The sequence below is a fragment of the Primulina huaijiensis genome, unplaced genomic scaffold (genome assembly GCF_012295235.1).
Source record: "Primulina huaijiensis isolate GDHJ02 unplaced genomic scaffold, ASM1229523v2 scaffold37281, whole genome shotgun sequence".
Classification (NCBI taxonomy): domain Eukaryota; kingdom Viridiplantae; phylum Streptophyta; class Magnoliopsida; order Lamiales; family Gesneriaceae; genus Primulina; species Primulina huaijiensis.
The window spans coordinates 735,954-753,282 of NW_027358705.1; the positions used below are offsets into that span (position 1 = coordinate 735,954).

At 34.7% G+C, this 17,329-nt stretch overlaps 2 protein-coding genes and 2 pseudogenes across 4 annotated transcripts; 1 reads left to right on the top strand and 3 right to left on the bottom strand.

Annotated features, from left to right (window-relative positions):
• The first annotated feature begins 304 nt into the window (after positions 1 to 304).
• Positions 305 to 2,301, top strand: LOC140968503 (uncharacterized; annotated as a pseudogene).
• A 961-nt stretch (positions 2,302 to 3,262) lies between these two features.
• On the bottom strand, positions 3,263 to 5,718 carry LOC140968504 (autophagy-related protein 8f-like). Of its 3 annotated transcripts, none has more exons than XM_073429489.1 (6): positions 5,612 to 5,718; positions 5,142 to 5,193; positions 4,996 to 5,051; positions 4,338 to 4,390; positions 3,723 to 3,841; positions 3,263 to 3,580 (listed from the first exon to the last, which is right to left on the bottom strand). In XM_073429489.1, the coding sequence occupies exons 2-6, from the start codon at positions 5,176 to 5,178 to the stop codon at positions 3,477 to 3,479; spliced, it is 369 nt and encodes a 122-aa protein (XP_073285590.1). In that variant the 5' UTR covers positions 5,179 to 5,193; positions 5,612 to 5,718; the 3' UTR covers positions 3,263 to 3,476. The 3 variants fall into 3 exon arrangements, with proteins under 3 accessions (XP_073285590.1, XP_073285592.1, XP_073285593.1); XM_073429491.1 differs by having other exon boundaries at positions 5,641 to 5,703; XM_073429492.1 differs by having other exon boundaries at positions 5,142 to 5,219; positions 5,612 to 5,701.
• A 1,122-nt stretch (positions 5,719 to 6,840) lies between these two features.
• LOC140968591 (uncharacterized) lies at positions 6,841 to 7,672 on the bottom strand (annotated as a pseudogene).
• Positions 7,673 to 9,113: 1,441 nt separating this feature from the next.
• Positions 9,114 to 10,231, bottom strand: LOC140968531 (uncharacterized). The gene has a single exon (XM_073429528.1). It carries the CDS (start codon positions 10,137 to 10,139, stop codon positions 9,417 to 9,419), a length of 723 nt encoding a protein of 240 aa, XP_073285629.1. The 5' UTR covers positions 10,140 to 10,231; the 3' UTR covers positions 9,114 to 9,416.
• Between the last annotated feature and the right edge of the window lie 7,098 nt (positions 10,232 to 17,329).

Consider the following 17,329-nt stretch of genomic DNA (forward strand, 5'->3'; position numbering starts at 1 on the left):
TTTGTGAATCTGTATAGATGTATAAAGTACCGTGATCAAGAAAGTTGCGCACTTTACAACCTCCACATTCCTCGTTGTATTTTTTTTGTGATTTGTGAGTGAAATAATTTCAATCAAATGACAGAAATTTAACAATGTGAGAGAATATAATTCCAATTTCATGCTTACTATATTCGATTTTAGTGAAGGAAAACCATACCGAGTAAACTCGGTATAACAGACTCCTCTACTCTGTAACTTTTGTTGACTACATAATCATTTATTTTATTATTTTGCACAAAATAGTAAACTCGCCGTTGACCTGAATGCAGTCTTTGGCGGAGCTAGAGAGAATCGAAACCCGGATCCTCCACCGGATATCGGACCTCGAACGCTCTCATTTGCCCCAACACTTCTCCCGATCTCTATCACTCTCCCCAGCCACCGGCCCCTCCGGCGCTGCCGCTGCCGGTGTCACCACCGAAGGCCGCCTCTCCGCCATACTCTGCGCCAACGGGGTTCGAGACTTCGAATTCAAACGCGTCCCCTCTGATTACTACTCATGGCCTCTCGAAGCCTGCCGAGATGTCCTCTCTGCCGCCTCCATTCATCATCTTTGCAAGAGCATTGTTTTGGTACTTGCTTTTCGTGCATTCCCTTTGTTTATTTTTCTAAAATAAAACAGATACGTGAAGTAGCATTTATTTAGCTTTGTGTTAAACAGGTAAATACTCAAGCCCCTTCAAATGTTACTGATTGTAGCGATCGGAATTATTCCAAGTACTATGTGGTCGTTGTTCAGGTGACAAAATTTAGTGTATTTAATTTCTTATGAGATCCATCGCATGTTATGAACAACAAAACTCATGATTTTTGGCTCATTTGTGTTTCATTTAATCACATTTGTTGCAGTATACTGCTCGATTTGATGCTGAGACTGTCAAGAAGTTTTTGTACACACTCAACGATGGCAAGATATCAAAAAAGAAAATCAATAGTAAGTTAACAACTTGCAGCGTTTGAATTGATGGTGTTTCAAATTGCTATGTCATTGCACGTTTGGATTCACTTTTTTCTTTTGTGTGTGTGTGTGTGTGTGTGGAATGGGAGGAGATCATGGTGTGGCATAGAGACTTTATGGTAAAAAATTGTTAGTCTTGTATCTGTGCGTATGCTTTGATAACTGTCCATGAAAGTTATGTATTTGAAGAGGTTTGTGGAGTTCATATAATGTCAATTCATTAGTTTCATTTTCTGCTTTATTGTGAGATTATTTTCTTCTATCTTCATTTTTTGCCCGGCATCATTCACACAGCCAAAAATATGAATTTGTCTTCGTTGTCAACTTTGTGGAACTCATTCTCATGTCAAGAAATCGATTTTAACAGTTGAGATTTATCTGAATTGATTGGCCTAAGTTTTACCCCTCGGTTCTTGCTAGTATTACAGGTAAGTTACAACTAAACTGGATGGCTGGCTGAGAAAACAAATAGGCCTAATTGCTGAGAAAAAATTCTTAAGAGCTTTCTTGTGATATTGTGAGCAGATTACATAAAGCTTGAGAAATAATTTTGCTTGACCTATTCTAGATCATCTACAAGCTCATGCAATATCTCGTTCATTTATGTGCGCCTAGAAATTAGTTTTTATTGAGAAGATTTCAAAATCTAGTTGAGCTGCGACATGACATATAGATGCGTATGTCTATTTTTTTTTTTAATTTGACCGCTTCAAAGTTATATGCACCAAAAAAAGGTCTTGATTATCGATCATTTTTTGGAAATATGATAATATTCAAACTTTTGCAGTGAGGCTTGCTCCAGAAGCAACACCCGCGATGTTATGAACGCAATGGAGTGACCTGCATTGGCATGAAAACTGATATACCGGTAAGTACCATTTTTGTTCTTCTTGAACGGAATTCAACTTTTTTGACGAGCATGTGAAAGTGGTCAATTTTGCTTTAACGTGGTTAATGGATTTTGTGACCGCATTAATCATGTCACTTTGGTGTCTGTGCTGTGCTGTCAACTCTCTTTATGTGGTTGAACATAATTAAATGATTTGTGTGTATCTATAACCTTTTGATGTAATAATCGTACTTAGATAAATGACGTTTATACATATTGCTGAACATTGCAAGTTTACTCTTTATGGTACCATTTACTGTTCCTTGAATTTTCTGGCTAAATTTATTCTCATGAAACTGGGAATGATCAATTATTGCTTTTGATGTGATTATAATAGTATGCATGTCTCTAAACAATATCATGTCTTACTGTAACTCATTTGGGGTGAACTGACTGAAATATGGTGGGGTGATTTTGGATGAAGCAATTGTGAAGCTCGAACCTAATTCCTTCTGGTTGGGAGGTGGGGAAATTGATCTTAAGTTGGGGATCAGGACTTCACAGTTAATTGATTTTGTAAATCCATTTGTTTGTCAACTGCAGCAGTAATTGAGAATTTCATCTGTTACCTCTTTAACAAATGACAGCGCGACCTTGTTTGTTTCCATGGAAAAACAACACCGTCTGTTACTAGGTTCCCTTTACCTAGCCGTGTTGTGAACTTGATCGTTCTTTGTCAAACCAAGATCTGTTCCATCTCTACGATCCTTGGTCATTTCACAAACTTAAGATTGATCCTTAGAGTGGTCGTAGCGACGGGATTGATGGATTAATACGCTGGAGTTTTATTTTTACTAGTCTATGTTAATTCATTTTTTTTCATTTTCTAAGATTTTTGAGAGCGATAAGAATATTCAGTACGATATATTGTATAATCCTCCATTTGTAAGGTGAAACTGTTTCCACTTTCTATGGTTTTTGGAGTTTCAATACCTAAAATACTTCCTACCGCCCGGACAAAATAATGCGACTCCATTTGGCCTTTTACATGTTTCAAACCAAAGATAATAATAATATTCTTTTTCAGCCTATTGTTAGTACCACAATCATTTTAATGTTTTCTTAAGCATTACCTTAATTATGCAGAATGATCCACATTTGTCCTCACTTATGAGGTCCACGTAAAAAATCATGAACCTCACATGTAAGAATAAATGTGAGTCATTAGACATACCCTTAGGGCAATACCCTAAGGGTAGGTTGAACACAAACGTTTCTTTCGACTTTCATGTGCTTTCAACAATAAATTAATATCAGGTACCAGACGTGTTTAAAATAAGGTAAGGGACCTTTATATCACATAGCAGTGGGAAGTCCAATGGTCCCTTGTCGAGAATTAAAACAATTTTTGTGTGCGAGTGCACACGCATCAATTAAGAAAGAGAGAACAGCATACCATATCCATATAAGGAATTAGGAAATACAGTCATCGTTCATGGTCTTCGAGACTTGGAAACTATATATACATAATTTACCCAAATATCCTCACTAGATATGATATGCACGGGAACAAGATTATCAGCACAGATATAATAGAAGCAGGCAGGTATAGTAAAAGAAATCAAAGCCTGATGTAATCAAGGGCAGCTATGGTAGAATCTGGTCCCCGAATGTGTTCTCTCCGCTGTAGGTTACATAAAGGAAACCATCTTCATCCTGCTTCGCCTCGTACACAGTCGACATTAGAGCGCCTGAACAAGAAAAAAGCAAGCAACACGATACCAGTAACGGACTTGAGCAATCATACAACCCATTCATGTCAAATTGCAATTGCCAACAGCCAAATGTGTGCGTGCGTATATGAATATGTGTGTATTTTACATAAAGCGCTACCTGTTGGCGGCAACACATTGTCCATAAATATGAAAATTGCTTTTTCGGCACTCAGTTTGATCCTCTTGCGTATCACATAGACAAACTGTCCAACAGTTAAGTCAGCCGGCACTAGATACCTGTAATTGTCTCGATTCTAAGCAAAACAGGTTTACATGTTTGAAATGAACTAAAGAATCAGGAAACTAGAGGAAATGAATTAATTGGTATGCACAATATATTCACTAAGCCCATCAAGTTCTATCCTTGCATGAAACTAGAAGTCCGACAAATACAAATGAATAATGAGCTACCAAAAATAAAATGGATGGTTGATTGATAATGTCATGAATTACATCAATCCTGTGCCTTCCAAAACACACATCTATAAGCTCATCGAAGAAGTCATGAAGTTCGCATAGGGGGCAAAACAAAACGACATAAATTTTGGGGGGAAGGAAAACATCATTGGGTAAAACGAAGCCATTTTACTACTCAACAGGGTTCTCCTTATAGGTGCACTATTTTATTCCAACAACTCCAGGTACAACTCATCACCGTTTTAAGTCGAGAAAGCTGAGTAAAAAGCAGCGTCATAATTAAGTTGTAATTGCAAAAGGTAGAGCCGATACTAACTTTTTCTTGTCGATATTGGGGATACTACTGTTTTCTGCCTTCTCAACAATTACCTACATCATAAAAACACAAGTCATGGATGAAATATTTAAAATTCTGCAGCTTCGTAAGTCGTTTAATGGCGCTGGATTTTTCAGAATCTTGAAAACAAACTCCAAAATTTTTTAAACACCACCATATGTAAGATATCAGAACCTACCATGCTTCAAGTTTATAAACCAAGGTACACTTCACCCATGTAAAAATACAACTTGAACAGTCATATCTCTGAGTAACCCCTCTCGCCACCCCTGCGTAGGAATCCTCATCGATTGAATTATATTTTAGTCTTGATTCCAAATATTGACTGCAGATTACACTTCACCATTACGAAATTTGTTTCCAACACTTGTGCAACGTTAAAGATCCACTATGTCGACTATAAGCATTTTGGTAAATTTATCTTTTCATATGCCTCAAAGCCGAGGAAACCCGAAAATATATTGACCGAGGAAAACCCTTCACCCTTAAAGCTTAGATCTCAACCCTATAGATTCTAAACCTTGATAAGGTTCAAAACATAGTCAGATTAGTGGAGAACTATAACATAAAAATTTTGATCCAAAGTTCCAAACAGGCAAAAGCAACGGAAACTATAAAAATTTGTCTAAATTCGCACCGGAATTCTATCTGGGTATTTCTCCCTGATTCTAGCAGCCTCAGCACGTCTTTTCGCTGAAACATAATTGAGTTGGAAATTAATTATGCAATATAAAAATGGGAAATTCAATTACAAAGTGGAAGAGACTAAATGAAAGCACAAACCAAGGTCATGCTCTTCCCTGAATAAACCCTTTGCCATTCCACCCGAATTTTACTGATCAAAGTTTTAAAATTCACATTCTTAAATTCAACATATAATAAAGAAAAATAAGTTTCATAAAAAAATAAGTAGTGTACAACTCTTCGAGATTAACGGTGAAAAAATAGAGACAAACAAACAGACACTAGAAAACTTCAGCTAAATTCCAGTAACCCATCTACAAATAACCAGTTAAATATAAATGAATGATTCGGAAGGAACGAAAAAAAACCAAGAAAGAATTTTAGAGTAAAGTAAAAGAAATCGATCAAAAATAGCACAAAAATCTAACAAATTCGGAGCTTTTTTTTTTTTTTTTTAAAAAAAAAAGCAAAGAAAGAATTTGAGATTAAAATAAAAGAAATAAATCAAAAATAGCACAAAAATTTAGCGATTCGGAGTTCAAATGGCTCTTCAAGAAAATTAAATTTACACAATAGCAGTGATCAGAAAAGGAAGAACCTTTTTCTCTTTGAAAGATGACGGTTCAGGAGAGTTAAGGGAGTGGCAGCTGAAAGCAGATCTAATAACAGATTTTGACTTTTTACTCACCTTCTTCCATAATATTTATTATAAAAAAATATTTTTATATATTACTTAAATAAAATATTTATCTCACAAAATTAATAATAAAATCTTTATGTATTTTTATGATGTAACTTAATATACAAATATTATGCATTATGAACATATAATATAATATTTATTTTTTAAAATATTTTATTTTAATTCCATATGTTTTTTTAATTTAATAATTTTGTATAATTAAAAATTAAACATAGCAAAAGATCATTTTTATGACCCCTCTTTACATAATAATAGAAATAGATATACCCACGTGTGTAAAGGAATGGAAATACGGTTAAATTATATATTTTACTTTATATTTTTATTTGTACAATACAATCTAAACAAAATTGAATAACAATTATTACTAAAAATTGTATATATTTAAAAAAATATTTTATAAATAATGAATTATTTTAAATAATTTTTAAAAAAAATTATTGTTTTTTTTTTTGCTTTGAAATTAAGCTGAAAATATTATCCCAACTTAGAAGATTTAATTATTTATCATATATTTTAATAAATTAAACAAAACAGATTCATTAAAAACGTCACCTACTAAATGCGGTAGAATAACCGAAAAGACAAGAAAGCGTAACTAATTAAATGTGGTATGGTATTAGTTGATAAAATCGGTTTTGAATTAAGTGACATCTTATCTGTGGTGTGCATGTCATATATAAATATTATTTTTTTAAAAAAATCACACTTAGTTTTTCAATACAAAGACATGAATCAAGATCAGGTTTTATTAAATAAGTCTAACATTTTAATGAATTATAAATTATATTTTATTTAATGGAAACACAAATACACAGAATAGATAAGTTTCAAATATTATAAATAAATTTTCGGGCTTTTGAAAAAAAATACCCCCTCGAATCCCTGTGTAGTACCGAGTTGATCCTCTAAAAGTTGTATGAGATACCGTGGCTGCTTCTTTCTCCCCATTCATATCCAATGTCCAGTAGCATCCCAGTCGCATCCCACGAAACATAGCGGCTGAGATCCGCTTGCAACTGTAGTTAGTCTCTGATTCTGCATCAAGGTTCTGATTCGTGCCGGTACATCTAAACAAGCTGACAGTATCTTGCAGCTCTGGTGGGAAATCAGTACCAACTACACAAAGTAGATGGATGTTAGCGGGACTGATTAGCTCGACACCACAACTCCTTTCTGAATCAAAATGCATACATCCAAGACCTTTTTCTTTGTATTATGCATAAGCTATCGGCCATGTCGGCTGTAGATTCTCAGATCCAACGGCCTCTCTTTCAGATGATGCAGCTTATTCATCCAGACTCTGAAGGCCCTGCTCGCTTTCTTGGGACACCTATAATTGATGGCCATGAACCATCTCGACGCCGGGGCTATCGTGCCAGCTCCTACCTCAACAGCCTGAGTTACTAGTATCAAAATACTTGACCACTTGTAATCCGACTCTCCATCACAAAATCTAAAGGACCATGGCATAAAGCAGCTACGAAGCATGGCTTCCGCCAAAATCAAGGCGCTCAGCAGGCAGAACGCTTCCCGGGGCTGTGCAAGTTGCCAACAGCCCCATAACGAATTGCAGGTTACACGTATGAGCCATCACCCAATATCTTTCAACATCATCTGCCAATCTCTGAATTATGGAATCATTCACATGGTTAATTGATTCTTTCCTTGCTATTTTGTACTTCTTATCATACTTAAGATCAAGATAAAACAGTCGCAAGAATCACAAAGCCGAAGAAACCACGGTCCCAAAAAGAACCACCATAAGAAATATTACGACAACATGTTCAATAAAGAAAACGTAAATCACTCCGGTACCCAATTGGATGCAAACAGTAACAATGACATAGAGCCCGATCCATGGTATCGGCTTGTAGAACTTTGAGTCATCCAGGTTTCCATTGATGGTGTAACCAATCTTCTCCATATTAGTACTGAAGTTTACTTGATGATATGCTAAAGTCTTCGCTGAGCCTGTGTCACGTTCACCACTATATAACTTTTGTTGACAACATAAAAATATGAAATAGTAAAATACTATGCAGCCGCAGGATGCTGGACCCGAAAATTCAAAATTATTTTCTATTATTTTATTATTTAAAAAATAAATCAAATTAACTCGAGTTCAACCTGATCAAAATCGATTTTTTTATTACAAGAAATGGGGATTAAAATTTTTATTACAAGAAATGGGTTATTTTTACATCAAGTAGATCTAATAAGAAATCAAATCAAAGTAACCAAAGGACAGAAAACTTTTTGTTGGATGCGCAGCCATATGTTTCTCTCAAAAGTTAAATTAAAGAGTTTGGATTGTAAAAGGTGTCACGCATTACGCATTTGATAGTTAATTTTTATGGATGAAGTTGTCCGCAACAACGTTAACAATGGCTAATTCTCGTGACTTTGACTGCATGCGTCTTTTGCCATTCATTGTCTTGTATGAGTTACATATTTTAGCCTTGACCCTCTGATTTCTTATTGGTGTTGGATTGAGGTGGCTATGAGAATGTATAGATGACGGCTCATACACCACCATGAGACCCACCATGATCCTGGTTGGAAGGCAGCCGTAGTTGCCTTCATAGGGAGTGTAAGCCCCCACGTCAAAGCACATCTTCAGGCACCGTCAGTCGTGCGCTCGTGTTTTTATAACACAAGACTTGCCTTTGATACCCAATACACTCGAGATTCTTCTTATACGCTTACTTCTAATGATACATACTCCAAAACATGCATGGTATGACATTTATGATTCCAAGCACTCCCTCTATGCATGTTAGCAGCAGGGAATAAGAACAAGAGAACTTACTCTAGATGATATAGTAACATGCATGTCCAAGGACTGAACTTTTATAAATTACAAGAGTTTATTTCTTCATTAAAGTAGGCATGTGAAAAAACATAATATTTTAGATATCTTATAAAGTCCAAACAAATGCACAATAAGATGTATATTGTCGAATAAAAAATATCGTCATCAGACAATGTCTAGCAAATAAACCAATGTTCAAATCCAGTCTTCAAAATAATGTAAAATTGAAGAAACAGGTGAGCCGCTATTAATCAAAAATATACTTGCAAGAGGGGCGAAGCTGATCCAATCATTAGAAGCTCCTGACTCAATGCTTAGCACGAATCACAAGGTGAGGAGTCTTATTAAAGTCAAACCAACTCCCCCAAGGACAAGTATGATAAAATCTAGATGTTCAAACAAATTTTCACACAGATTACCAAATATCTATTATTGAAAAACAATAAAACCAAAAACTCGGGTTTCTCTAAATTCAGGGCATGTTCTAAAAGCAATTAGAGCCTTTACATAGCACCAAGACTGACAAGCTGTCACCGAGTCTTGACGCAGGGAGCACGAAAAAGGAACATCATGCCCTTGCACACAAAAATGAAGTGAATTACCAAAAAAGTTGCTTGTGATAACAATACTGCCTTGAAGAACAGAAAGGATCCTCTAAACAAGTGGGATTAAACCAAATGAAATGAAATAGCATTGAAATGGATGGCGCTCATTTCACCAAGGTTCTGCACATTGAATTCAAGACATGTTTCCTCATAACCAGTTTCAAATTTAAGAGTAGTTTCATCATCATTAATAAAAAATAACCAACATTCCATACATATTCAATTTCAGAACACTTTACATTACAAGCAAATTAGCTCCTCTTTCTGGAAGAAAACCCTCTCTCTCTCCTTGACTTCTCTACAATCAATGCCTTCTCCCTCTCCTTCTCCGTCCTCTCTCTCTTCAACCTCTCCTCCCTCAACTCTTGCAAACTCTTCTTCCCACCATTACCCTTTCTGCTCTCCTTCAATGTCGAATCATCTTCAAAGTCCTCTTCATCATCGAGATTTTTCTCATCGATAACTCTCTTCTCCATATACCACGGTAATTTTACACCTTTCCCTGCAACCCCATACCCCATCCTGTATTTCTCATCCTCCGGACCAACCGCCCTCGCTTCCTCAACCTTCTTGGCCTTCTTGTTACTGCTATTATCACTATCCCTCCAAAACTTGCCCTTTTTTACTTCACGTTTCCCATCGCCAGGTTTAATCGGGTCGAAAATCCGAATCCCTTCAAACAAATTAATGTGCCTTGAATCAGACTCCGGTTCTTTAGGGAGCTCCGTAGGGATTTCGGTCGGGTTGGAAGCTGGCTTATCTCTGTCAACTTGATCTGATGAGTTGGATAAGCCTCGGGCTTGGCGGAGCTTCTCCAGCCGCAAATCGGCATCACGTTTCCGGCTTTGCTCGCGCTTAAGCTGCTCTTCCCTGGCAGCGGCTTCCTCGTCGCGCCGGACTTTCTCTCGATTCTCGTAGTTGTAAACGTTCCACCGCTTTTGAGGCAGGATGTTTAAACCACCATGGCCGCCCATGATTTGACGGAATGGGAATTGAGAAAATCGAAAAATTGATAGTGAATATGAACCCTAATAATTGAACAGGGAATTTTAGTGTCGGGTAAATTGATAGTTTGCTTCTTTTTACAGAATTATATTTATTTTGTTTCTTAGTTCTTACGCAAGCCAATAATTTTGAGTATAATTTTTTTTAAATAGGTAGTGGAAATATAAGGTTGGATGATAAAAATGGCTACATTTTTCTAATTTTATTATTTTTTTTGTTTTTATTAAAAAAAAAAAAACAAATTATACAAACATATTACGCGTTCATCAAGTGTTAATCATTTATAATATAAACTACTATTATCACGATTATCATCTAAGCATATAAATCATATATCATAATAATAATAAATAAAGGGTAAGTTTGAATCATATATTTATTTCAATAATCGTGGGGTTTTAAAATATTCAATCGAATTAATTAGAAATTTTGTTAACATTTAAATTATTAAATCCCTATTTGTATTAATATAAACAGTGAGTTAGTGGTGAGATAAATTTTTTATTTTATTAATATCAGAGTTAAATGGTTATATATATATATATATATATTATTTAAGTTGAGGGTTTAGAGGTTTAGAATAACTATTTTTTATATAATTTTATGTTTTTTTATATAAAAAAAATGTCATTCTTCTCAAATGTAAAAATTGATGCGGAAGGTTCTTCGGGCCAATGACAAATTTTAGGACAGAAAAATATCTCAATTTATTACATTTTCGGGTTTAAATGGCGAGAACCTAAATTATTTTGCAGATGGAGATTATTGATATTCGAATAGGGGTGTCAAAATGCGATACGACCCGTCAACCCGACACGACCCAACACGAAAAAAATCAGGTTCGGGTTGGGGTTTTTCGGGTTCGGGTTGGGTGGATTCGGGTTAGTGACATGTTATGCGGGTTTCTAGTTGAGTCGGGTCGGATTGGGTCGCGGGTTGACCCGCGAACTTTTTTTTTTGAAAATATTACCTATATTTTTATATATTGTATGTTTGAACAAAATTGATTGTATATTTATATGATAAATTTTCATCATTTAATATTTATTTTGCATATTTTTATTTTTTTAACAATTTTTTATTTGATTTAGTAAATATACTTTTAATTTTCTACGATTAAACTTTCAAATTTAAATCTGAAATTTTGTTATTATGTGTTTAAATTAAAATATTATTATTATTTTTTATTTTTTTGAATTTCTTTCATTAATTTTTTTTAAAAAAATTTTAAAAAATAAATAAAATTCGGGTTAGGCAGGTTAGACGGGTTGAGTCGGGTTATACGGGTTCGTGTTCGGGTTGGAGGTTTTCGGGTTGCTTCGGGTTCGGGTTGAAAAAAAATAAAAAAAATTTCGCGAGTTGACCCGAAACCCGACCCAACCCACCCGATTGACACCCCTATATTCGAACAATTAATATATTAAATTTTTTTTAATGAAAAATACAAGTATGAATTGTTTTTGTTGTGAAAAAGTAAAAATTTACGGTAAAAAAATAAAAATCTCAAACTCTCAAAATTATCACACTACACACTTTATAATATTTTTCTCTCAACTCAATTGTGATTTTCTTCACAAATGAGAGATCTATTTATAGAAAATTTTTACAAATAATCCAAAAATAAAATACATCATTACCTACATCATCACACACTAATTTTCAATATTCAACACCTAATTTTACCTAATTTTCAACATTCAACATTCACATTTTCAACACAAATATTTAACACATTTTTAAATAATTTTTCAACACTCCCCCTTGTGATGATGATCATAATGATTGTATACATTACGTGTTTTTATACTGCCTCGTTAAAAACCTTACTAGGAAAAACCCATTGGGATAAAAACCATAGTAAGGGAAAAAGAGTGCAGTCACGTAAACTCCCCCTCATGTTGACACGAACAATTCTTCACAAATTTCGTAGATTGCGCATCCCAATATTATATATGTGCTTTCTGAATATTGTCGTAGGAAGTGCCTTTGTGAAGAGATCTGATGAGTTTTCACTTGATTGAATGTGACGAACATCAATACATTTATTCTTCTCAAGCTCCTTGGTGAATGCGAAGAACTTAGGAGGAATATGTTTAGTTCTGTCGCTTTTTATGTATCCTTCTTTCATTTGAGCAACACATGCAGCATTATCTTCATATAGTATCACAGGCTTCTCGTCGAATGATAATCCGCATGAGATTTGGATATGTTGAGTCATTGATTTTAACCACACACATTCACGGCTTGCTTCATGTAGTGCAATAATCTCGGCATGATTTGATGAAGTTGTTACAAGTGTTTGTTTCTGTGAACGCCAAGAAATTGCAGTGCCTCCACGAGTAAATACATATCCAGTTTGAGAACGTGTTTTGTGTGGATCAGATAAGTATCCAGCATCGGCATAACCAATTATACTTGGATTAGCATCTTTTGAATACAAAAGTCCCAAGTCTGTCGTTCCTCGTAGATAACGGAATATATGTTTAATTCCGTTCCAATGTCTCTTTGTTGGATATGTGCTAAATCTTGCCAATAAATTTACGGCAAAAGATATATCAGGCCTTGTACAATTTGTAAGATACATAAGGGCACCGATAGCACTTAGATATGGTACTTCTGGACCAAGAATATCTTCATCATCTTCACATGGACGGAATGGATCCTTTTCTATGTTTAATGATCTAACAACCATTGGAGTACTTAAAGGATTTGATTTGTCCATATTAAAACGTTTAAGGATCTTTTCTGTATAATTTGTCTGGTGAACAAATATTCCACATTCTTTTTGTTCAATTTGTAAACCCAGACAATACTTGGTTTTTCCAAGATCCTTCATTTCAAATTCTTCTTTCAAGTATGACACAACTTCTTGAATTTCCTTATTTGTTCCAATGATGTTTAAATCATCAACATATACAGCAATAATTACGCATCCGGATGTTGTTTTCTTAATGAAAACACAAGGGCATATTGAATTATTTACATATCCCTTTTTCATCAAGTGATCACTTAGCCTATTATACCACATTCTGCCGGATTGCTTCAACCCATATAATGATCTTAGTAATTTCACAGAATAACATTCTCTGGGTTTTGAACTTTGTGCTTCAGGCATCTTAAATCCTTCAGGGATTTTCATATATATATTACTATCAAGTGATCCATATAAGTAGGCTGTAACAACATCCATAAGACGCATTTCTAAATTTTCAGATACTGCCAAGCTAATCAAATACCGAAACGTAATTGCATCCATCACAGGAGAATACGTTTCTTCATAATCAATTCCAGGCCTTTGAGAAAAACCTTGTGCAACAAGTCGAGCTTTATATCTTACTATTTCATTTTTCTCATTTCGCTTTCGAATAAAAACCCATTTGTATCCAACAGGTTTTACACCTTCAGGTGTAAGGACTATAGGTCCAAAAACATTACGTTTATTTAGCGAATCCAATTCAACCTGGATGGCATCTTTCCATTTTATCCAATCCTGCCGATTTTTACATTCACCAAAAGATTTTGGTTCATGATCTTCATTATCATTTATGATGTCGATTGCCACATTATAAGAAAATATATCATCAATTTCTTCTATATCTTTTCGGTTCCATATTTTTCCAGTATTAATATAATTGATAGAGATTTCATGATTCTCGTCAGTTTGTGGTTCTGACAAAACATTTTCATCATCATGTGTTTCTTCAGGAACATCATTCTCTATTTTGTGATCATTATGTGTTTCTTCAGGAACATCATTCTCTATTTTGTGATCATTGTGTTTCTCTATGAATTTTCTTTTTCGAGGATTTTTATCCTTGGAACCAACTGGCCTTCCACGCTTCAGGCGTTTAATGACATCATGACTATCTTCAATTTGTTTCTTCGGAATTTCAATTCGAGCAGGGGCATTTGCAGCATGTATATATGATTTAGTTACCCCTTTTGTGTCTGCAAATGCATCTGGTATTTGATTTGCTATTCTTTGCAAGTGCACAATTTGCTGTACATCTTTTTCACATTGTTTTGTTCTTGGATCCAGATGTAACAATGATGATACATACCATGTAATTTCTTTTTCGGTATGTTTCTGTTCTCCCCCTAACATTGGGAAGATTTCCTCATTAAAATGACAATCAGCAAAACGTGCTGTGAACACGTCGCCTGTCTGTGGTTCAAGATATCGAATGATCGATGGACTATCATAACCAATATAAATTCCAATCTTTCTTTGAGGTCCCATTTTCTTTCGTTGAGGTGGTGCAATAGGCACATACACCATACATCCAAAAATTCTCAGATGAGAAATGTCTGGTTCTTTACCAAATGCAAGCTGCAATGGGGAGTATTTATGATATGCACTTGGTCTGATGCGAATTAATGAAGCAGCATGTAAAATTGCATGTCCCCATATAGAAATAGGGAGCTTTGTTTTCATAATCATTGGTCTAGCAATCATTTGCAGACGTTTAATCAATGATTCAGCCAATCCATTTTGAGTATGTACATGAGCAACAGGATGCTCAACAATGATTCCCATAGACATACAATAATCATTGAAAGTCTGGGAAGTAAATTCACCAGCATTATCAAGTCTAATTTTCTTGATTGTATAATCGGGAAATTGATTCCTCAATTTTATTATTTGAGCAAGTAATCTTGCAAATGCAACATTTCGAGTTGACAATAAACATACATGTGACCATCTGCTGGAGGCATCAATCAATACCATAAAGTATCTGAATGGTCCACATGGTGGATGGATTGGTCCACAAATATCACCCTGAATACGTTCAAGAAACATTGGTGATTCAGTTTGGATTTTGGCTGGTGATGGTCTTATAATAAGTTTTCCAAGAGAACATGCTTTACATTGAAACTTATTATTCTGAAAGATCTTCTGGTCTTTCAATGGATGACCATGTGTATTTTCTATAATTCTTCGCATCATTGTTGAACCAGGATGTCCTAATCGATCATGCCAATTGGTTAATATTGAAGAATTATCAATTACCATGTTTGATTCAATGGGACGTATATGTGTATAATGCAATCCAGTAGGGAGCATTGGTAGTTTTTCAATCACATATTTCTTTCCTGATTTATATGTGGTAAGACACATATATTTCTCATTCCCTTCATTCATTGTTTGAGTATCATACCCATGGGAATATATATCATTAAAACTCAACAAATTTCTTTTCGATTGTGGTGAATATAAAGCATCATTGATCAAAAATTTTGTACCATTAGGTAACAAAAATTGTGCTTTACCACATCCTTTAATCAAGTCTACAGGACCTGATATTGTATTCACCGTTGTTTTTGTTGGTTTTAGTTCCAAGAAATATCTTTTATCTCGGAGGATAGTGTGCGTTGTACCACTATCGGGTATGCAAACTTCAGCTTTGCTCATAGCATTTTCCATATTTGAACTTCAAAAAATATGCAATGAAAAAAAATTAATGACAATACATATTTAAATATAACACATATCATAATTGTACAATAAAACATTATCATATAAATACATGAAAAATAAATTATTGTACATTTATATTCTACCACTATATTGTTCATTTTCAGAGAAATCATTGAGAAAATCTGCAGCATCAATATTGTTCATTTCTATCCCACCAACATATTGATCATTTCCAGAGAAATCATTCATAAAATCAGCAGCATCAAAATGAGTTGAATCACTCAAACGGTCACTTCGCTCAGTGAAGTTGGTCTCCTTTTCTTTCCCCTTTATCGATTCTTTATAAAGTTTGCAAAGATGCTCAGGGGCTCGACAAATACGAGACCAATGTCCTGGAGTGCCGCATCTGAAACAAGAACTTTCAAATCTTTTCGAGTGATTTTCATTAACACTCATGTTTTCTTGATGCCTTTTCTGTGGATGGTTTGGGACGTTATTTTGAGATGAGTTATAGAAATAACTATCTCGATTATTTTCAAAACCACGGCCGCGTCCACGACCACGACCACTTCCTCGTCCACGTCCACGTCCACGACCTCGACCTCGACCTCGACCTCGACCAAAACCTTGTCTTTGAATTTGATTTTGGTTTCCAGGTTTAAATTCATTTTTACTTACAGCATTTACTTCTGGAAATGCTGTTGATCCAGTGGGTCGGGACTGATGATTTCTCATTAATAGCTCGTTGTTCTTTTCCGCCACAAGAAGACAGGCGATGAGTTCAGAATATCTCGCAAATCCACGCACTCTATATTGTTGCTGTAGTGTTATATTTGATGCGTGAAACGTGGAAAATGTTTTTTCAAGCATTTCCGATTCTGTAACCTCATGTCCACAAAATTTTAACTGCGAGATTATTCTATACATCGCTGAATTGTAATCACTGACTTTTTTAAAGTCTTGGAATCTTAACATATTCCATTCATCACGGGCGGTCGGAAGTATAACTTCCCTTATATGTTCAAATCTCTCTTTTAATCCTTTCCACAGAGCCATGGGATCTTTTTCGATGAGATATTCACATTTTAAACCTTCATCAAGGTGTCGTCGTAAAAATATTATAGCTTTTGCTTTTTCTTGTGATGAAGATATACCATTTTCTTTAATGGTCTCGCTTAGACCCAATGACTCAAGATGCATTTCTACATCAAGAGTCCATGGCATATAGTTTTTCCCAGTAATATCAAGAGCGATGAATTCGAGCTTTGCCAAGTTTGCCATGGTGGTACTAAAAATTACGATGCATTTTATTAGTTAATGAATATTGCAATACAAAGTAATGGATAAACAACAAGTACAAGTATTCGTAAAAATAAAGAAAACACACGAGGAGGATATTCTCCGATAAATACAAGACTGGTGAGTATGATAACCAAAATAATTAAAAATAACCTCGTGAAAGCCATCTTCTTTTTTTCTTCGAAAATTTGATGAAGAATAATTTTTAGAGAAGAAGAGAAAGTTGGAGTGATTGAATGTATTTGTGAGATTGTATTTATAGAGCAAAAACTAGCCGTTTTGTTACCGTTTATTACCGTTGGTGTATAAGAAAATAAATGTATGTATTTGTATAATTTTATGGTAATAATATGGTGTATATAATATTAGTCATATTTAAATAATTATGTATATCATATCACATTATTATAATTAGGTGTCATAAGTTATTTTGTTTAAAAA